At 47.4% G+C, this 22,769-nt stretch overlaps 1 protein-coding gene across 1 annotated transcript in view; it reads left to right on the top strand.

Moving 5' to 3' along the window:
• The window catches only part of SPTBN4 (spectrin, beta, non-erythrocytic 4), a 141,338-nt gene that overhangs the window by 46,483 nt on the left and 72,086 nt on the right, over positions 1-22,769 (top strand). The window contains exons 2-12 of the mRNA XM_006871413.1: positions 3,741-3,892; positions 4,852-5,025; positions 6,275-6,366; positions 7,175-7,255; positions 9,207-9,322; positions 18,230-18,342; positions 18,431-18,618; positions 18,723-18,840; positions 19,269-19,427; positions 20,708-21,010; positions 22,182-22,332. Coding sequence (XP_006871475.1) covers positions 3,741-3,892; positions 4,852-5,025; positions 6,275-6,366; positions 7,175-7,255; positions 9,207-9,322; positions 18,230-18,342; positions 18,431-18,618; positions 18,723-18,840; positions 19,269-19,427; positions 20,708-21,010; positions 22,182-22,332 — 1,647 coding nt within the window. The remainder of the gene's footprint in view (positions 1-3,740; positions 3,893-4,851; positions 5,026-6,274; positions 6,367-7,174; positions 7,256-9,206; positions 9,323-18,229; positions 18,343-18,430; positions 18,619-18,722; positions 18,841-19,268; positions 19,428-20,707; positions 21,011-22,181; positions 22,333-22,769) is intronic.

Here is a 22,769-nt window from a genome sequence, read left to right as displayed (position 1 = left end):
GTCCAACTTTTACATACTTATATTGTTGTTTTTGTTAAGTGCTGTCAAGTTGGTTCCGACTCATAGTAACCCTGTAATAAGGTTTCTGAGGAGTGGCTGGTGAATTTGAACTGCCAACCTTGCCATTCAAACCTACCTTGCAGTCCAGCGCATTACCCCACAGCACCATACCAGGACTCCATCTACATATGAGGCTACGGAAAATACATTCATACGAGGCTATAGAAAATACCCTGGCTTAAGTCAGGTGTACCTTAGTCCTCAAATTAATACCTTTGCTCTTGAGCACTTTAAAGAGGTCTTGTGCAACAACAAGAGTGAGGTTGGCAGAAGAAAGATTAAGATAGGGGAGGACACAGGGAGGAATGCAAGAATTAAAGGGAACAGGTAAATACTGTCACCTGATGACACATGGATCGGAATTACAATCATTGAAATGAAATCAAGTGTAGGATTTGTTGAATGTAAAATGGATGATCTGCTCTGGAAATCTTTACTCAATTCACAATGACAGCATTGCAAAGTATGAGTACTCCAGAACACTTAATTGTTCTCATGAGAAATCTGTACCTGGACCAAGAGGCAGTTGTTCAAACAAAACATGGGAACACTGAATGGTTTAAAATTAAGAAAGGTGTGTGACAAGGTGTATTCTTTCACCATACTTATTCAAACTGTATGCTGAGCAAATAATCCAAGAAGCTGGGTAATATGAAGAAAAACATGGCATCAGGATTGGAAGAAGACTCATTAACAACCTGTGATATGCAGATGATACAACCTTGCTTGCTGAAAGTGAAGACGACTTAAAACATTTACTGATGAAGATCAAAGATCACAGCCTTTGGTATGGATTACATCTCAATGTGAAGAAAACAAAAATCCTTACCACTGGACCAATAAACAACATTTTTTACCAACAGAGAAAAGATTGAAGTTGTCAAGGACTTCATTCTTCTTGGATCAACTATCAACACTCACGGAAGCAGCAGTCAGGAAATCAAACGACATATTGCATTGGGCAAATCTGCTGCACAAGACCTTTTTAAAGTGTTGAAGAGCAAAGATGTCAGCTTGAGGACTAAGGTGCACCTGACCCAAGACATGGTATTTTCAATAACCTCATATGCATGCAAAAGCTGGACAGTGAATAAGGAAGACGGTAGAAGAATTGATGCTTTTGAGTTATGGTGTTGAAGGAGAATATTGATAGTGCCATGGGCTGCCAAAAGAACCAATAGATCTGTTTTGGAAGAAGTGCAGCCAGAGTGCTCCTTAGAGGCCAAGATGGGCAAACTTCTCTCATACTTCGGACATATTGTCAGGAGGGACCAGTCACTGGAGAAGGATATCATGTTTGGTAAGGTGGAGGGTCAGAGATAAAGAGGAAGACTCCCAACGAGATGGATTGGCCAAGTGGCAGCATCAATGGACTCAAGCGTGGCAGCAGTAGTGAGGTTGGCCCAGGATCGGGCAGTGTTTCGTTCTGCTGTGCATAGGGTCCCATGAGTTGGTACCGACTCGATGGCACCTAACAACAACAATAACAGAAGAACTGATGCATTTGAATTATGGTGTTGGCAAAGAATATTGAAAGTATCACGGCCAGACGGCCAGAAGGACACACAAATCTGTATCTTGAAAGAAGTCCTACCAGAATGCTTCCTAGAATTAAGGATAGCCCGAATTCATCTCATTTGCTTTGGACATGTTACCAGGAGTCTCCTGAAAAGGACAGCATGCTTAGTAAAATAGAAGGTCACTGAAAAAAAAGCAGGACCCCCAGTGACATGGATTGACACAGTGGCTGTAACAATGGGTTAAAACATAACAATGGTGAGGCTAGTGCTGGACTGGACAGTGTTTCATTCTGTTGCTATGAGTTGCTATGAGTTGCACAGGGTTGCTATGAGTCAGAGCCAACTCAGCGGTACCTGATAACATTAAGTTGTTATTAGAGGAAAAAAAAGTTCATAGTGAAGTAAAAATTGGACACCCTCCTCTTTCCCTCCCATTGGTGAGAACTGAGTTTCAATCTACTCCAGGCCCCCAGGGATATAGGGAATCCAAAGTCCTGTGTTTGACTACATTATTGCTCTGAGCAAGGGATTGGGGAGACATGTTTCCTGCCCCTAGCTCCTACCCTAGTCTAGCCTCATCTTTTCTCCTGGGTCCTGTTCCCAATCGCCTTCCTGGACTCCTAGTTGCCATTTTGTTCTTTCTGACTCACAGTCTACACAACAGCAACAGAGATCCCTGAAACACAACTTTCACCCTAACTTCCTCTTTCTTAAACTCTCCTTGGCTCCCCAACACTCACTTATGTGTTGTCTATGCCTCCCACTAACCTGAATTTCTTGAGGGAAGGGAGTATTTGTGGAGTCCTGGTGGCACATGGTTGAAGAGCTGCTAACCAAAGGTCAGTCTGCTTCTGTAAAGATTTACAACCTTGAAAACCCAACAGGGCAGTTCTAGTCTGCCTGTAAACAGAGTCCTGGTGTGGTGCTGTTGGACTGGATGCAAGGTTGGCTTGAACCACAAATTTGGTGGTTCAAACTCACCAGTCGCTCTTTGGAAACCCTATACAGTATAGCTATGAGTCAAAACTGACTTGAAGGCTTTTAACAACAACAGCATTCTACCTATAAAGGAGCCCTGGTGGTGCAGTGGATTAGGAGCTGGGATGTTGCTGCAAGGTCAGCAGTGCAAATCTACCATCAGCTTTCTGATGAGACTTTCTGCTCCCTTAAAGATTTATAGCATTGGGGGTGGGGAGGTTTACAACCTTGGGAACCCTATACAGGGTCACTATAAGTTGGAACCAACTTGGTGGCACACAACCACCACCACCAATACTCTATGTGGTTGCGAAGTGTCATTGAGTCGGTCCCAACACTTAGTGACCTGCATAGGGTTTCCGAGGATCAGCTGGTGGGTTTGAACTGCTGACCTTTTAGTCCGCAGTCCACTCTATGTAAGACCACTATAAGCTGGAATCTGCTGGGCTGCGGTGGGATTGTTTTCAGGGGCATGGACTTGGTGGACCAGTGGTTAAACCCTCGGCTGCTAATCAGAAGGTCAGTGGTTGGAACCCACCAGCCATTGTAGTGATAAAGATATGGCCATCTGTCTTCAAAAAGATTTACAACCTTGCAAACCCGATGAGCAATTCTACTCTGTCCTATAGGATCTCACTTTGAGTAGAATGAACTGAATGGGAAAGGTAAAACAGTGCCAGACTCCTATTTGTTGTTGTGAAGTGCTGTCGAGTCGGTTCTGACCCATAGCGACCCCGTATAGGGTTTTTGAGGAGCAGCTGGTGAGCCTGAACCGCCGACCTTGCAGTTCAAATGGCTTTGCAATCTGGCGCATTAACGCACAGTGCCACACCAGGACTCCAGTAGGCGCCCCATAAATATTTATTGAATGCAAACTATCAAATAATTCACAATAAAACATTTTTAAAAAATTATTGAATGCATGAATCAAGTTGACTGTGGTAAGGCACTTCCCATGGAAGTAATGGCGGGAGAAATTTGAAGGACCGTAAGTCTGTCTCCGAGTGAGTGGGCGGGGTGGGGAAATCGCCCATGCAGAGGTCTGAGTATTTCAGAGAGCTGGGCCTGAGCAGGGTTTGGTGGTGTTGGGTGCACTAGAGGGATGCTGGAGGGGTTGGTGGGCCCCATTTTGGGGGCTTAGAGTTCCTGGGGAGGCGAGGACTCATTCGGTCTGTTCCACAGATGAGCGGGAAGCAGTGCAGAAGAAAACCTTCACCAAGTGGGTGAACTCCCACCTAGCTCGTGTGGGCTGCCACATCGGAGACCTGTATTCAGACCTCCGGGATGGCTTCGTGCTCACGCGGCTCCTGGAAGTGCTGTCTGGGGAGCAGCTGGTAAGGGGTCCTGAAGGAGGGTGGATACATGGATGATGAGGTGTGTGGAGAGATGAGCTTAGGGGTTCGGACTGGAGGTTGGGCATTGTTGGAAGAGCTGAGCTATTGTTAAATTGTGAAGTGCTGATGAGTCAGTGCTGACTCATAGCGACCCTGTATAGGGTTTCTAAGAAGCGGCTGGTGAGTTTGAACCACCAACCTTGAGGTTCAAGCCAACCTTGCAGTCCAGTGCTTATCCTACAGTGCCACACCAGGACTTCTTCATATGACTGATAGCGACGCTGTATAGTGTTTCCAAGGAGCAGCTGGTTGGTTTGAACTGCCAACCTTGTTGTTTATTTCTTCTATAGTACCACACTAGGACTATGAGTGACTAATGTACAGGTAACTCAAACATAAAAATTGTGAGGAGGATGTAGGACAAAGCAGTGTTTCATTCTGTTGTGCAGAGGGTCACTGTGAGTAGGAATCGACTCCACTGAACCGACCAACAATAATGGATGGGTGGACTTTCCCAGTAGGGACTTGGAGAGGGGCCCTTGGAGTCCTGGTGTGGCACTGTAGGATAAGCACAAGACTGCTAATCACAAGGTTGGCAGTGCACTCACAAACTTCTCCTGGGAAACCCTATACAGGGTCGCTATGAGTTGGAACCGACTCAACGGCACTTACCAACCACAAAAACCTAGTGGAGCTTTGTTGTGGGGAACCTCAGGCTTCTGTTGAAGAAGTGTGGTTAGGGCTCAGGGGCGGGACTCTGAGTTTGGGTGGAGTTCCCATTGAAAGGGGTGGAGCTACTGGGGATATTGTGGCTAAAGCAGCAGTGGAAGGGGTGGGTCCTAGGTCTTGGACGACGTGGGGCGTGGTTACGTGAGGGGCGGGACTTATGTTAGGGTTGGGATTGGGATTCCGGTGCTCCAGGCAAAATCCTTGATTGCCCGACGCCACTTTCGCCCTAGCCGAGGCCCACACGCGGCCGCATGCGGATCCACTCGCTGGAGAACGTGGACAAGGCGCTGCAGTTCTTGAAGGAACAACGCGTACACCTGGAGAATGTGGGTTCGCACGACATCGTAGACGGGAACCACCGGCTGACACTGGGGCTAGTCTGGACCATCATCCTGCGCTTCCAGGTGATCCTGAAGTGATTCGGCCGAACCCGTTCTCCATGGGGGAACTTCAGCATCCCCCCATCCACTCACCCAATCATCCATTCATTCAGTTCAAAACTGTAACTGTCACCACTTTCACTGTGCTCTGTATTTATATTTTGTTTTCTCTGTGCCGGGCAGTATTCTGAGCACTTCACATTTCATCGGTACCCACGCACTGACCTCGAGTCAAGCAGACTGCTTCTTAGGATTTCTGAGACTTTAAATCTTTACTCTCTCATTTAGCTTCGTCTTTCTCCCGGCGAGTGGCTGGTGGGTTTGAACGCTGACATTGTAATTAGCAGTCCAGTGCTTATCCTACAGAGCCACCAGGGATCCTACTAAAACCACCAGTAGTGAGCAAAATCTATCAGCATCCCAATGGATGAGTTGCTGTGGAGAGACCGGATTCTGACTCATAGCAACCGTGTTGGTCAAAGGAGAACTGCCCCTATGCAGTTTCTGAAGCCGAATGTAAAATTTTCCAGAAGCAGGCAGCCCCGTCTTTCTCCCGTAGAGTGGCTGGTATCAAACCACCAACCCTTTCAGTGAGCAGTTGAGCACTTAACAAGCCCGCCACCAGGGGAGATAGTCAAGCAGGGACAGGGGAGATGACATGGAGGGTGTGCACGTGTGCCAAGACTTCAAATCAGGTGCTTGAGGAAAAGCTAACATTTGAGTAAAGCGACCTGGCAGAGGAATGGAGCCTTGTGGACATCTGGGACAAGGCAGTTCTTGGCAGAGGAAATGGCCAGTGTAAAGGCTATGAGGTGGGCGAATGCTGTGGGTTCAGGGAAAAGCCAGCTAGTGTCAGAGTGGAGCCAGCAACTTAGGAGAGAGAATGCGGGGAGCTGCTGAGGACTTGCACTTTGGTCCTGAGACAGAGCCATAAGAGGGCTTTGAGGTATATGATCTGACAAGAGTGTGCACTTGGGGCACAGGAGGAAGGCGATCATGGGGGAGGCTACTGCATGAGCCCAGGAGGGAAAAGACAGTGACTCAGATCAAGGCCATAGCCCAGACAACTTCTCTGAAAACTGAGACCCAAATTTACCATGGCCTCCCTTATTACTGGGTGTCCTGTCCCCCCTCCCTTCCCATTCCTGTGCCCTCATGCCCAGTCTGAATCCATCTCCCCTATGTCCTCTGTCACCCACGGCAGCATTTGGGGGGTAGGATTCCCCAGCCTGAGTCCTTGAGACTCCAGCGACTATTGCTTGTCTCCTCACAGATTCAAGTCATCAAAATTGAGACTGAGGACAACAGAGAAACACGCTCAGCCAAGGATGCGCTGCTCCTATGGTGTCAGATGAAGACAGCTGGGTGAGCCCCACCCCTGATCTATGGGGTCCAGGGCAGACAAGGGTGCAAGGGGACAGCCATGTCACAGCTGAGGAACTGGTAAAAATAATAACGCATCACTTCTCTGGCCTTGACCTCCACAACAATCTGGAAGGGCAAGTGCAAGTTTAGAATTCTTGGTCTCCTCAGAGATCAGTGCTCCCTCCTCCTCCTGAGCCTCAAGAGTCCTTGAATCCACCTGTGTGGACCTCCGAGTTCTTATGTCTAAACTCCAGCCACCCTGCACATCCACCAGCCTCCCCCTCAGCCTAGGAGAGCACACACCAGGGAGCGGCCTCTCCATCTTGAAGATGGATTCAGGCTGCTGGGCAGGGGATCTGAGTACCCTCAGTGTGACTGAGAAGGGGGAGCATGCTCGGATGGGACCCCAACTCCATGTCCTATGGGGCATGGCATGACCTGGATCCCAAGAGCTCTTTGGAGGGCAACCCCCAGAAGGAGGAGGGGGTGACAGCCATCCTTCTGGGCTGTCTGTCCGTCCTGTAATGTTATCTGTTTCTCCAGGTATGAATATCTGTTGTTATCTCTAGACCTGCTTCCTTTGTTCCAATCTTTGCCTCCTCTGTCTCTCCTCTCTCACCTGCATGCTCTCTCTCTCTCTTTCTCTGGCTCTCCCTCTATTCTGGTCTCTCCCAATCTGTCTCCCTCTCCCTTCCTCATCTCTCTCCTTTTTCTCCTCTCCTGTCTCTCTCTATGTCCTTTCTCTTCTTTCCTTCCTCCCTCCCTGTCCTCTCCTGACTCTTTCCATCTTTGCCTCTGTCTCTCGCAGTTATCCTGAAGTAAACATCCAGAATTTCACCACCAGCTGGCGGGATGGCTTGGCCTTCAATGCCCTCATTCACCGGCACAGGTACCACTTGGCCTGGCCAGCCCAATTCTGCCCTACCCCCCACCACACAAAACCACACTGGACCTCGTACACATATGTATCTAGACACACACAGAGGCACAAGGACCCATTCCTTCGCTCTGCACACCCACACATGTTTCTGTCCACACTCACCCCTCACATTTATACCCAGGTACACACACCCCTATCCAGACAACACACAGAGACACATGTGCTCTCCTACAAATGTGTACACACACATGCAGGTACACATGTACAGGCACCACGTGTATTGTTGTTGTTAAGTGTCACAGAGTCGGTTCTGACTCATGACAACCCTGTTTAGCGTTTCCAAGGAGCGGCTGGTGAGCATGAGCCACTGACCTTGCAGTCCAGCGCATTAACCCACAGCACCACACATGTGCCGCCTGTACCTGCAGCTTAGATGCCCCTAGCATGAGGCCTTCACGTCCACGGCGCTCACAGCACCTCTTCCCATCAGCACATGCTACCCTTCCTGGCTCCCTGCACACACTCACTTAGTCATAGCTCTGTATCATACCTGTGTCATACACTGAGCTGGCTGAGGGGTGGGCACTGAAGCAGAATACACCCACATCATCATTGTCCATATGACAGATTGGGGAATCAGGCGTAATTTGCTCTGGTGGAGCTGGAGGTAGAGCCCAGCTCTTCCTGCTGCGGACATAAATTCACTCACAAGCTGTAAGCGTCACACATCCACCCACTCCTATATATTCAGGGAGAGCTGGCCCCACCTGCGCACACAGAGTCATGGAAACATTCATCTAGTGTGCCCTGTGTGCCAGGCGTTCTGCGTGCTGTCTGAGAAGCCATCTAATACTCAGTAACCCTTGGAGGCAGCTGTTCTTACTGTGCCTGTTTTGCAAATCAGGAAACTGAGGCACAAAGAGGTGGAACAACCCTCCTGAAGTGACTCAGCCAACAAGTGTTCGAGTCATACCTCACACTTCTCAATCACTATGGTATATGTATAGAAACACACCCAAGAAGACATACATGTTTTCATTGAGTCAGACAGACTCAGGCATCCCCATGCAACATGCTTGGAGGTTTGCACACTCATGACATACCAAACCGAACCCAACCCACTATCCTTGACTTGATTTCAATTCACAGTGACCTCATTGTTGCTCTTAAGTGCCATCAAGTCGGTTCTGACTCACAGCGACCCTGTATAGGGTTTCTGAGGAGCAGCTGGTGAGCTTTGCAGTCTCACACATTAACCCACAGCGCTACACCAGGACGCCACACAGTGACCCCATAGGACAGTGTAAAACTGCTCCCTAGGGTTTCTGAGACTAAAACTTTTTGGGAACAGACAGCCTCATCTTTCTTTTGCAGGATGGTTGGTAGATTTTAGTGATTGGTGCATTTGAACCACTGATCTTGTGATAAGCAGCCAAATTCTTAACCCAGTGCACCACCAGAGATCCTTCAAGATATATATAAACCAAACCAGACCTACTGCCATCTAGTTGATTCCAATTCATAGGAACCCTGTATTGGGTTTCCTAGGCTGTAAATGAAGCAGAAAGCCTCATTTTTCACCCATGGAGCAACTCATTCATGGGTTTGAACTGTTGACCTTGCATCCCAGTGCTTATCTCTTAAATGCTTAAAGTTGTCAGAGAGTCTCATAGGGACTAATCAATGATTCTGTGGATTTAACTCTTCAGAGCATCCACAGACTGATTACACCCACATGTCTGTGCACACACATATAGAAAGAAGCATGCTCAGTCCATCACACTCTAAAGATGAAAGCTGCACAGATGCACATCAGCACACCTGGTTTCCCCCTCCATTGTGTTTGTGCCTCCACCTGCCCCTGGTCCTGAGTGGGGCTCAGACAAGGATGTCTTTTCACCTGCTTACCCACCCGCTCTGGAACCCGCTTGCTGCCTGCTCACTGTATGCCCCTGTCCAGGCCAGATCTCGTGGACTTCAGCAAACTCATCAAGTCCAATGCCAATTACAACCTACAAAGAGCATTCCGTACGGCTGAACAGCATCTCGGGCTGGCACGTCTGCTGGATCCTGAGGGTGAGATTTGTGCTACCCCAGCCCAAACTTCGTCCTGGGGAACTCCCAACCCCTATGCCTTGGTAGACTCAACTCTACCCTAACTCTCAAACCATCATCAAATCCCAACCTGCTTCCCATTTCAACCTCCTCCCCTGCCTCATCCCAAATTCCTGTCCTTCTCTGTCTGAGTTCTCTGGTATTTCAGCTGTAAAAGAAATACCACAAGTGGATGCCTTTAATAAACAGAAATTCATTCACTCACAGTTTAGAGGCTAATTCAGGGCAGCGACTTTAGGGACAGGCTTTCTCTCTGTCAGCTCTGGAAGGGGGGGGTCTTTGTCTCTGTTTAACTTTTGCCTCCTGAGCAATCTTCCTATGGTGCAGGTCTCTCTTATCCCATGGAAAAATGGCATTCCAGGGCATCTGACCTCCTCTAATTTCAAGAAAGGGAGAGAAAATCGCCATTAGCATCAGCCCGAAGGTGATCCATATGAGGCCCCTCTCTTCAGCTTTTTTTCATTGTTGTTGTTTTTAACCAATTCTGACACCAGATGTCCCTTCCTGAGGCACTCTCGACTTCTCAGCTGGGATTGAGAATTTGTTGCAGTGGCCACATAGAACTCCCAGACCATACTCAGTTATGGGATTTATGAGGGAAGTAACATGTTACAGTTAGGATCAGAAATGACTCAGGATAATAGTTCTTCGACAAGCATGCTCAGAGGCAGGCCTCTCTCTGGTCCTCAGCCCTTCAGACCTCTTGGGCTAGCCCGGCCTCTGCCCTGTTCCTGCAAGTGTAACAAAGCTCTTTAGCTCTACCAACAAGCAACCAGGGGCACTCCGCTCCACTAGTAAGCCTTGGCTCAAAGGCGCTTAGCAGTCTTGCTCTGTGGGTCAGAAAGTCTACTGCACTGGTTCCTGTCAGTCTCCTGATTCTACTGCCTCTGAGGCCGCCATGGCTGTGCGCTGTTTCTCTCACCATCTCCAGTGTTACGTCTGTGTGCTGGGTCTAGTAGGTTCCCAGTGCAGGGACCCTGGACCCAAAGGATACACTCCTTTCCTGCTTCTTCTTGGTGGTGGTGAGGTTTCCCTTCTCTGCTTACTTCTCTTTCTGTTATCACTTGTAATGAAAGTTGTGACTTCAGCAAGGTGTGGCTTCAGTAGGCAGTGAAGGGTGGTGACGTGAGTCACATCCTCGAGTAAGGCAGTGACTCATGATATACCAGACCCCAAAACCCACTGCCATTGAGTGGATTTGAACTCATAGTGACCCTATATAGAGTTTCTGAGGCTGTAAAGCTTTATTGTTGTTGTTGTTAAGTGCCGTCGAGTCGGTTTCGACCCATAGCGACCCTGTACAGGGTTTCCGAGGGTGTAAATCTTTACGGGAGTAGAAAGCCTGATCTTTCTCCCGCGGAGCAGCTGGTAGTTTCGAACCGCTGACCTTAAGGTTCACAGCCCGATTCGTAACCACTACGCTACCAGAGCTCCTTTATAGGAACAGAAAAAAAGCCTTATTTTTCTACTATGGAGCAGCTGGTGGGTTTGAAACACCAACCTTATAGTTAGCAGTCCACTGCTTATCCTACAGTGCCACCAGGGTTCCTTGACTCAAGCTGTAGCTCCCTCCAGTTCTGCCTCAAGGAGCCCTGGCAATGTATTGGTTATGCACTGGGCTGCTAACCACAAGGTCAGAAGTTTAAATCTACCAGCCACTCTGTGGGAGAAAGATGAGGCTTTCTGTTCCTGTAAAGATTTGCAGCCTCAGAAACCTTAAGCAGGGTCACTATGAGTTGGGACTGACTCGATGACACACAATCACCACCGATCCTGCCTCGAGGTCAGGATCTGTTACATTAACGTAACAGATGACTCACTCCAAGATGGGACCCAAACCACAGATGTAGAAGGTGAAATTTACAACCCATTACATACCAATGGAGGAAAATTATATCAGATCATAAAATGGAGGACAACTATATAATATTGGCACAATCTAGCCAAATTGACACATATTTGGAGGAACACAATTCAATCAATGACGTTCTTTCCTCAGTCCCCACCCAATCATTGTGTGGGAGCCACAAAGACTATATAGTAAGATGGACCATACTAAGTTGTCCACTGCTACACTAATTTGCCTCATTAACATAACAAAGACAACCCATTTCTAACACACAGGTATAGAGATTAGGATTTACAACATGTATTTTGGAGGACTCAATTTATCCTTAACACTCCACTGTTACCCCACCCTCCAAATCCATGTCCTTGCCAATTGCACAACACATTCATTGTATCACAACGTCCTCAAAGGTTTCAATCAACTCTATCTTCCAAAGCTTCACTTCTGAACCATCTAAGTTAACTATGGATGAGATGTGAGGCACATTCTATCCTGCAGCAAAATTCCCTTTCATCTGTGGACCTGTGAAATCTACACTCCAAAGTATCTGTTCCCAAAGTATAATGGTGGAATAGGGATAAGATAGACATTTCTGAGGTCCAAAGCCCAGAAGAACAATTTACATTAGCTCTCAAGTCTTGTAAATAATCTTCTGTTCTCTGAGGTCATCTGACCAATGACCCTGTTGTCTAGACTCTGAGTTTTAGCCAGGCTTTCTGGGCTTGAGCTTCACCTTCCAGACCCACTGGGATGGCAACTCTGCTCCCTTGGCTTTGGGCAGCCCCATTCTCCTAGTCCATCTGAGTGGCAGCCCCACCTCCTCAGAACCTGAAGCCATGACCACCCTGACCCCTCAACTTTGGCCAATGGTTCTAGCCCTCTGGCACACCTTAATGGCATCCCCAAACTCCAGAACGAGTAGGCAAAGATTTGACTCTTTGAAACCTACGAGGCAGTGGCCCCACCCATTGAAACTGAGATGGCCTTGCTTCCTGTGCCCCTTCCAATAGTTCTGCTGATCTCTGAGCTGCTCCAGGGATGGTCTTTTTCTTTTCTTGGCAGTTGGTTAGATCCATTAGACACAGACTTAATATCATTAGCAAAAGATTGTATAGCTAAACATCCTTGGTGAAAATTCTAGGACATGTCTTTAGTTTGTACAACAGAATTTTCCAAAATTTTAAGTTTCATTTTCATTTTGTATAGTTCATTTTTTAAAGTCCATCTCCTTCTTCCTGTCACATGTTACTGTAAGCAGTAAGGATATATATACCTGGCAGCGCCTTTAAAATGTTTCTTAGAAATTTCTTCAACCAGATATCCAATTTCATCACTTGCAAGTTCTACCTTCCATCAAACATTTGAATATAATTCAGGCAAGTTCTTTCTCACTGCATGAAAAGCATTGTCCTTGCTCCATTGCCCAATCACATGTTCATCATTTTCCTTTAGAGCCTCACCAGAAGCACATTTAACATCCAAATTTCTAGCTGTATTCAGTTGCCCAATCACATGTTCATCATTTTCCTTTAGAGCCTCACCAGAAGCACATTTAACATCCAAGTTTCTAGCTGTATTCAGTTGCCCAAGCCTTTGTATTCTCTAAAATGATAAAGACTTTCTCTAACAGTTCTCCTCACTTCCTTCTGAGCCCTAACCAGATTTGCCTTTGACAGCCATAATTCTACCAAAAGTCTATTCAAAGCAACCTAAGTTTTTACTATTGTTGTTGTTGTTAGGTGCTATTGTTGTTGTTGTTGTTAAGTGCTGTCGAGTCAGTTCTGATCCATAGCGACCCTTAACAGGGTTTCCGAAGCTGTAAATCTTTACGGGAGCAGAAAGCCTCATCTTTCTTCTGCGGAGCAGCTGGTAGTTTCGAACCACTGACCTTGCAGTTTGCAGCCCGATTCATATCCACCATGCTACCAGAGCTCCTTAGGTACCTTAAAACTCTTCTGGACTCCATCCATTACCCCATTCCAAAACTGCTTCCACATTTTAGGTGTCACCGCACTGCTGGCTTTTGCTTCTATAAAGTTTACTTTTATCGGAGATTAGAATTGCCTCTCCTGCTTGTTTATTATTGCAGTTAGCTTGGTATATTTTTTTCCATCCTTTAACTTTTAATCTGTTTTTGTCTTTATGTGTAAGTTGTGTCTCTTACAGGCAGTATATTGAAGGGTCTTGTTTCCTTATCCAATCTGCCACTCTCTGTCTCTTCACTGGTGCATTCAATCCATTGACATTCAATGTAATTATCGATAGGTATGAATTAATTACTGCCATTATATTAATTGTGTGGTAGTGCTGTTCATTCCTTTGTTCTGCATGCCTTCTTGTGCTGAGTTTGTGGTTTTTGTGCTATTTCTTGTCCGTTTCTTCTTAGTTTTCATGTTCTGCTTGGAAGTTCATTTTCATGGTAAGTTGTGAAGTGTTAACTTTCTTTGGGGTTACCTTATAGTCTATTAACTCTTTCCTCCATTTAAGAGATTCTGTTATATCCTGTAATCTACCTGACATCCTCACCCACTCAGATCTCTGTTCCTACATTTATCCCTTCTTTGACATTGATATTATTTTGATCTTTGGTTGACCTCCCAGCTCCTTTGAATTCGTTGTTGTAGTTTTTTCTGTTCTGACCTCTGCTATCTGTCGACTGAGTTCCAGGTGGTGTCGCCATGCCTGTCAGTCTCTGGCTGTTGTCTGTTCTTGTTGGCTTCCAGTCCAAATAACTCCCTTTAGGATGTTTTAAAGTGTTGGTTTGGTTTTGACAAAATCTTTTAGATTCTGTCTATCCTGGAATGTCTTGATTGCACCATCGTATTTGATTGATAGTTTTGCTGGATAGACAATTCTTGGTTGGCAGTTTTTTCTTTTAGGATTTTGTGTGTATCTCCCCATTGCCTTCTTGCCTGCATGGTTTCTGCTGAGAAGTCAGAGCTTAATCTGATTCGCTTGCCTTTGTAAGTGACACTTCTCTTTTCCCTGTGGCCGCTGTTAGGATTCTCTCCTTGTCTTTGATTTTGGAGAACTTGATTATTATGTCTTGGTGACTTTCTTTTGGGGTCAGTCTTTCCTGGGGTACGTTCAGCTTCTTGAATGTTTATCTTCTCATCTTTCAAGATGTTAGGGAAATTTTCTTTCAGAAGCTCTTCAACTACCTCCTCTGTAGACTTCTCTGATTCTCCCTGTTCTGGAATGACAGTAATTCTTAAGTTGTTCCTCTTCATGTTATCCAGCATGAATCTTAGATTCTCTTCAGATTTTTTTAATCCTTTTTTCCTGCTTGCTCTTTTATCTTAGCAATATCAAGAGATTTGTCTTTCAGCTTGCTAGTTCTGGCTTCCATCTCATCTATTCTGCTCCTTTTCCCTTTCAGTGTATTGTCCATTTCTGATATTTTATTATTAATCATCTGGGCCTCTTTTTGCAGGTTTTGAATTGTTTCCAATGCTATATCAATCTTGTTTGATTGCTCTTGTAGTACTTTCTTGACTTCTTCCTTGTTTTCCTCCATCTCTTTCTGGAACATTTGAGTTTGTTTCCATATCAGTCTTCTGAATTCCTCTCAGGCAAATCCAAAACCTGCTCCTCCTCTTCTGGGGAGCCTTTGTCTGTCTCCAGCTCATTTGTATCAGTTACTCTTTTCTGATTTTGGACATGTTTTGAGAACTTTTGTTGTGTTTTGTTTGTCATTTCCAGTAGTTATGTGGGTTTTTTAATGCTTAAATGGATGTTTGTTGTTGTGTTATTAAGCTTACTGGGTGTCTCCTGGTGGATATGATTGGGAAATATGCTTCCCTTTTTGCATGTAAATGCTTAGCAGCTGTTATTGGCTCTTGTCTCAATGGTGGAATATTATGGGGTATGCTTGTAGCTTGGCTATATGGCCACAATTGCTGTCTCTTCTTGGGTAACATAGGGAGAAAAAGCTCCCACCTCCAGGAAAAATGTGTGATCAAAAGGACCAAAAGCAGAAGCAATATAAAAGCAGAGACAAAAACCACCACTTTGAAACAAAAATAAGACTGTGGCCAACTGTCCAGTTGCCTTGCTACACAGGAAGTGTGTGTGCACTGTAGAAGCCTCCAGCAGTGAGCGGGGGGGTGTCTGCTCACTCAGATCCCTCCTCTCTAGTCACCACCATAGAGGTGTGCAGATAGATATTGAGAAGTTAATGGGAGAAAGATTGTCTACTATTTTTGTCTCTGAAGGTCAGTTAGGTATCTGCATGTGCACAGTGTAATTCTCGAGATAGTTGTGTCCTTTTATGTTGGGGTTTTACAGATTGTTCTATGGTTTGTCTGTCAGGCCTGACAGGCCTGCTTTTTTTCTTGCTAGATAGGCAGGAGTAAAGTGTCCTTCCCCAGTTAATTTTAGGACTGCGACCCGAGGCTGACGTCATAAGCAACTGCCCAAGTTCTTTCTCTCTGTACCGTGGGAAAACTGTGGGCTCAGTGCTGGACTCTTTTTTAGGGGGTGCACACCCACCCACCTGAAGGCATCCGGGCTGGGCAAAGAAGGCAAGACAGGGAAGCGGAGGAAAAAATGTGTAGAATTCCCCCCCACCTCCTTTTGCAAATGTCACTGCACTACTTTTAGGGTAGGTTCCCTGTGCTGGTCTGGCTGTAGTCCCGCTCTCTGAACTCTGCCCGGGTAGGGTGGCCGCAGAGGGAGCTCCGTCTTGAGCAATTCGTAATTCGCAGTATTTTCCTTTATATTGTGATTGTTCCACTTGTGTGTTTGGGAAACTGATGCCCTGGACCTTATGCTGGATCCAGAGCTCTGGTGGTGTTCTGTGAGTGCAGCTTTGCTGGGTTTTCAATCCCTCCCCCACAGAGCCTTTCCTACCTGACTGTCTCTGCCGCTGACAAAACCCCTCAATGCCATTCTTGACCCCAGCCCCAGCCGTCTCTCCTTCATCCCAACTTCCTCTACTTCTCCAAGCCTAGCATCATCTCCAGCATCATCCCCAACACCATCCCTATCCCCCAGTCCTAACCCTCTCTTTCTTCCCAACCCTACCCCCAACTTCAACCATGTCTTCAGCTCCAACTCCATTCCTGTCCCTATCCCCATTACTATTTACCACCTCATTTCTACCCCCAGTCCTTCTCCACATCTACCCTCCTCTACAACTCCACTCTCATTCCCAGCCTCTTCCCATTTTCAGTCTACCCCAATCCCATCTTTGATTTCACCTTCGGTCCCCAATCCAGGCTCACCCCAACACCAGTCTTCCATCTCTACAATAATAGTTAACTCCCTTTTTCTGAGCATATACTTCGTGCAAAGCACCTGCTTGGGAACTTCTCCCAAATGGTTTCCTTTCATCCTCACACTGACCTGGGTAGAATCTAACAACTGTGTTTTAACACAATGGTAATGGAGACAGAGATGTGAAGTCATTTTCCTAGCCACACATTGCTGTTGTTGTTAAGTGCTGCCAAGTCAATTCCAAATCATAGTGACCCTGTATAAGGTTTCCAAGGAGTGTCTGGTGAGTTTGAACCACCGGCCTTATGGTCCAAACTGACCTTGTGGTCCAGTGCTTTATCCCACAGTGCCAGACCAAGACTCCCGTCACACATTGGATTCTAGTAAATGACTTTCTGACTCGATAATCCAAGGTCTTCATCATTCTTCTACTCTTCCCCCTATAGCTCTATTCCAAGCTCAGCACGAGTCACGCAGTAGTTCTTTACTCGATGTCACTCTTCTGATGTAGTGAAGAGTAAGGGTCCAGTAGCAATGTTGTGAATTCAGTGGTAAATTAAAGTGACAAATGGAATTTGTGGAATGTCTTCTCTGTTCTTTCGATTTCCTCTTTAATACTATGTTTCTAGGAGGCAGGTAGTGTGTTATCTTTATTGTCACAATGGGGAAGCAGGCTCAGAGAAGTTAGATCCACTTTCTGAGATTATACAGCGAGTAGAGTCCTGGTGTGGCACTGCAGGATAATGCATTGGACCACAAGGTCAGCAGTTCAAACCCACCAGCTGCTCCTCGGAAACTCTGTAGAAGGGTAGAAGGTTGCTATGAGCCAGAACCGACTCGACGGCACTTACCAACAACAGCAGATGGTTGAGCTGGGATTCACGCACATCCTGCCTCCAAAGCCTGTGTCCCTAATGTCAGGTTTCACACCTGACATTAGTAAATATCATTAGCTTCTACTGTATGCTAGAGTCTCTGGGTCCTGTAAACAGTTAATGTGCTCAGCTTCTAACTGAGAGGTTAGAGGTTTGAGTCCACCCAAAAGCACCTCTTAAGAAAGCCATGGAGATCTACTTCGAAAAATCCGCCATTGAAAACCCAGTGGCATGCATTTCTACTCTGACACACCGTGGTCACCGTGATTGGAAGCTGATTTTACAGCAACTGGTTAGTTAGGTGACTGTGTGATTGGCATGGCCTTGTTCCTGTGGAGCTCAGAAGTAGTGACATCATTACATAAGTAAACACTTATTACAAATTGTGATAGATGTTATGTGGAAGAGCAGTATGAGCAGACAAACTCCAGACAGTGAAAAGAAGAGAGACTTAACAGACAATTTCGTGAAGCTGAACCCTGAAGGATAAGTAGAGGTTAGGCAAACAGAAAGGGAACAGTGTTGTAGCCAGTGAGAACAGCATGTGTAAAGGCTCTGAGGTGGGAGGTTAAAACGGTGTGTTCACCATTTTATATATATATATAAAAAAAAATAGTAATTTCTCTGTGGTAATTTATACGAAGTGGCTTTGGAAAGTTTTGTGGAAAAAGTGAAATAGAAAGATAATGGAACTTTTCCACAAACATTTTGAAGGCCCCCTCAAGTATATCCTGGCACTATTGAATCACATGAAGTAGATCCTCTTTTGGCAGAAACAAAACTGAGGAACAGAGAGGTTGATTATTTTGTTCATGGTCACACAGCTAGTAAGTGTGGGATCTCCTGTCTCCCCTACCTCCTGCCTAGTGCCTCAGACTCTGGGTAAGAGTGCCCACCAGTGTGTTCCCCCACTCCCCTTCTCCGTAGATGTGAACATGGAGGCTCCAGATGAGAAATCCATTATCACTTATGTGGTCTCCTTCTACCACTATTTCTCCAAGATGAAAGCTCTGGCTGTGGAGGGGAAGCGGATTGGGAAGGTAGGAGGAGCCAGGAAGGGAGCTGCGGGAGTCTGGGAGGTACAGGTGGGCACCACCAGGCTGAGCCCACCCTGCTTTGCTGTGTCAGGTCCTGGACCAAGTGTTGGAGGTGGGGAAGATCATTGAGCGCTATGAGGAGCTGGCGGCCGAGTTGCTGGCCTGGATCCACAGGACTGTGGGCCTCATCAGCAACCAGAAGTTTGCCAACTCGTTGAGTGGGGTACAGCAGCAACTTCAGGCATTCACGGCCTATTGCACACTGGAAAAGCCCGTCAAGTGAGGCCGGGCTCAAGAGGGAGCTTCGTGTTGGGAGTCGGGTGGGGTGGTGGAGTGGGAGTGGGAGGTGTGGAGGCAGGGCTCCTGAGCTCACACCCCTTCAGGTTTCAGGAGAAGGGGAACCTGGAGGTTCTGCTCTTCAGCATCCAGAGCAAACTCCGTGCCTGCAACCGCCGCCTTTTTGTGCCCCGGGAGGGCTGCGGCATCTGGGATATCGACAAGGTGAGGTCAGGATGTGGAGGAGAGGCAGGGTTGATCTGTGAAGTTGAGTCGGTTGTGCACTGCTGAAGAGAGTCAGTCCCATTCGAGACCTTGTGAATTTGGACATTTATTCCGTTTCCCGGCATTTATGAGGAAATTTCTCCAAAATTCCATAAGGAAGTGGCAGTTCCCCACTACCTCCCCCCTAGTTTGCACAAGGATCCCTGGTGTGGCGCTGTCGGGTAAACACTAGACTGCTAGTCACAAGATTGGCAGTTCAAACCCACAGCCACTCCTTGGAAACCCTATAAAAGGTCACTATGAGTTGGAACCGACTTGACAGAACTTAGCAATTTGCAGAAATGCTGCCAAAATATTAAGGGTGGCCTTGGAAGGAGCTATGAAACTGGGGCTGCTACTGGAATCTGACTGCCTCCTTGTCTCTCCAGGCATGGGGCGAGCTGGAGAAGGCTGAACACGAGCGGGAAGCTGCCCTACGGGCTGAACTGATCCGGCAGGAGAAGTTGGAGCTACTGGCCCAGAGGTTTGACCACAAAGTGGCTATGAGGGAGAGTTGGCTGAATGAGAATCAACGCCTGGTCTCCCAGGTAAAGGGGGAGGGAGGGAAGGAAGGGTGCAATTGATGGTACTGGAGACCAGAGTGGGAGACTGGGACTCCTAAGCAACAGGATTAGTCTCCTAGGTAACAAGTGAGGGTGGGAGGGCAGAACTGATTTCCTGGGTGATTGATGGGTGAGAAGAGTGGGCCTGATTTCCAGGATAACCAGAGAGGCCAGAATTAGTCTCTTCAGAAATAAGGGGAATGATAAATGAGACTCTTAGGTGACAAGGGAAGTTGGATCTGGTGTCCGGGCTAACTCAGGAGGATAGAAATGGTCTCCGAAGTAACAGGATGGGATAGGCCTGGCCCTCTGTTTCTAGGGTAACGAAAAGATGGGGCCTGCTTCCTGAAGAATAGGTTTGTGGTTGTTGTTAAGTGCTGTCGAGTCACTTCTGACTCAGAACGACTCTGTCTAGAGTTTCTGAGGAGTGACTGGTGGGTTTGAACCGCTGACCTTGCAATTCAAACTGACCTTTCTGTCCAGCGCATTAGCCTACAGCGCTACACCAAGCGTCCAAAGAACAAGTTTAGGATTAGAGAAATAGTCACAGGGAAGAGTGGAACTGGTCTGCAGTTTGAGTCAGGATCGGTAACAGAGGAAGGTAGGACAGGAGTCCTGAGTAACAGAGAGTAGCAGAGCTTTACCAGACTGGTCTCCAAGGAAACAGATCTCTCTCGGGTGACAGGAAGGTGGGAATGGTCTCCAGGGTAACAGAAGAGGGTGGGGCTGGTTTCCAAGGTAACAGAAGAGGGTGGGGCTGGTTTCCAGGGAAACAGAGGAGGTTGGGACTCCAGGGTGACAGGAGAGTGGGAATGGTCTCCAGGATAACAGGGCAGCATGAGGCTGGTCTCCAGGGTAACAGAAGAGGGTGGGACTGGTCTCCAGGGTAACAGAAGAGGGTGGAGCTGGTTTCTAGGGTAACAGAAGAGGGTGGAGCTGGTCTTCAGGGTAACAGAAGAGGGTAGGGCTGGTCTCCAGGGTAACAGAAGAGGCTGGAACTGGTCTCCAGGGTAACAGAAGAGGGTAGGGCGGGTCTCCAGGGTAACAGGAGAGGGTGGAGCTGGTCTCCAGGGTAACAGAAGAGGGTAGGGCTGGCCTCCAGGGTAACTGGGGAAGATGGGACTGATCTTCAGGGTAACAGAAGAGGGTGGGACTGGTTTCCAGAGTAACAGGAGGGGGGAAGTTTCCAGAGTCCAATAGGGTCAAAGCAACAGGTAGATTGCTGAAGCAGTAGGGATAAGTGTTTGTGGCCTGCACTGCCCCAGGACAACTTTGGATACGAGCTGCCAGCAGTGGAGGCAGCCATGAAAAAGCACGAAGCAATTGAGGCAGACATTGCAGCCTATGAGGAGCGGGTGCAAGGTGTGGCGGAGCTGGCCCAGGCATTGGCGGCTGAAGGCTACTATGATGCTCGGCGGGTGTCAGCCCAGCGTGACAGCGTCCTGCGCCAATGGGCCCTGCTGACTGGGCTGGTAGGTGCCCGGCGGACACGACTCGAGCAGAACCTGGCACTGCAGAAGGTCTTCCAGGAGATGGTGTACATGGTGGACTGGATGGAAGAGATGCAGGTGTGGGGGCCCGACTCGGGGCAAGGGCAGGGGTAGGTGGGGTGTGGAGGAGAGGTGGGATACAGACACTGAGTGAAATATTGTCAGAGAAATGGAGAGGGAAGACAGACAGGGAAACAAAGCACAAGAGAAGGCTATACAGAGCGTGAGACAGCGATAGAAGACAGAAAATCATAGAGGGATATAAAGACAGATAGAGGTGGGGACAGACCAAGACCAAAAGATTAAGTTCCGGGGACGCTGTGTAGAGTAGGCATTCAGAATGGTCCAGCATTTGACATACCGCCGTAAGCTGTCCTACAATACAGCCTCTAACAAAACTAGGCTGTCCCGAACCCCTGGTAATAGAATTGTTCATCTCTATACCAAGAAGGTTGGTAAAGCATCAAAATCTGCATGCGGTGTGTGCCCAGGCCGACTTCGAGGGGTCCGTGCTGTGAGACCTAAAGTTCTCATGAGGTTGTCCAAGACAAAGAAACATGTCAGCAGGGCCTATGGTGGTTCCATGTGTGCTAAATGTGTCCGTAACAGGATCAAGCGTGCTTTCCTTATTGAGGAACAGAAAATCGTTGTGAAAGTGTTGAAGGCACAAGCACAGAGTCAGAAAGCGAAATAAAAAATAATGGAGCTTTGTTGAATAATAATAATAAAAAAAAGACCAAGAGATTAAGCCAGAGGAAAATAGTGACCGTTTGAAGGAGAGAGAGAGGCAGAGACAAAGTTAGCAATGGAGAAAGATGCATAGGAAAATGGAATTAATTTGAGAATGGAAGAGCGCTACCATAGTTAGAACCAGAGACACATGGAGACAGATAGAGAGATATAGGCATACAGAGGAAGTGGTCGAGATGTGGATGGAGAGATAGTGGCAGGGAGAGCTAGATAGACCAAGATAGAGATGGAGAGAGAGAAAGAGAGAAACAAAAAAGAGACAGAAACAAAGAGAGCTGGAGACACGATGGTGGAGACAGAGCTCAGAAATGTGGAGACTGAGAGACAGAAATGTTCAGGCAGAGACAGAAGCAGGGAGAGATGTTGGCAGAGACAGGAAGACTGTAGATACAGCTCTGAGTTCAGAGCAAGTGAGCAGAGGGCTGGCCCAGACCCCGGGAGAGAGGTATGTGGCCTGAAGACCCAGGTCCAAGATCGGCTGTGTTGTGCCCATGTGTAGTCTCAGCTGCTGTCCCGGGAGTGTGGCCAGCACCTGGTGGAGGCGGAGGACCTGCTGCAGAAGCATGGGCTGATGGAGGGGGACATCTCAGCCCAGAGTGAGCGGGTGGAGGCACTCAACACCGCTGCTCTGCGTTTCTCCCTGCTACAGGGTGAGTGTGCGGCTGGAGAAGGGACTGGAAACTTTCAGGGTGCGTGCTCCTTCATAGAGTGAGTTCTCTGTTCTTGGAGGTGTCAAAGCAGAAACCAGGATCATACTTCATCGGGAATGTTCAGGGATGGGGGTGGGGGTGGGGGGATTAGTGCTTTGAGTAGGAGGTTGAACCACACAGCTACTACTTTCTGATCTGAGACTCTGTAGTAATACCTCATATTTATTATTGAACACTTGCTGTGTGCTAAGCCCTTCTCAGCCAGAACTCAGTAAATACCATGAAATACACACACACAAGCCTATGTGAGGTAATGTATAGTCAGAGCCCGCTCCGCAGCAAGTGATAGGAACGAATTGGCTTATGTAACTAAAAAGTTCAGGGAGGGTGGGTTTGGCTGCAGGCATACCTGTATCTAGGGATGGTTTAATGATACG

The sequence above is a fragment of the Chrysochloris asiatica genome, unplaced genomic scaffold (assembly GCF_000296735.1).
Source record: "Chrysochloris asiatica unplaced genomic scaffold, ChrAsi1.0 scaffold00168, whole genome shotgun sequence".
NCBI lineage: Eukaryota > Metazoa > Chordata > Mammalia > Afrosoricida > Chrysochloridae > Chrysochloris > Chrysochloris asiatica.
Note: the sequence above shows the minus strand (reverse complement) of the source record. Positions and strands in the feature narration are given on the sequence as shown.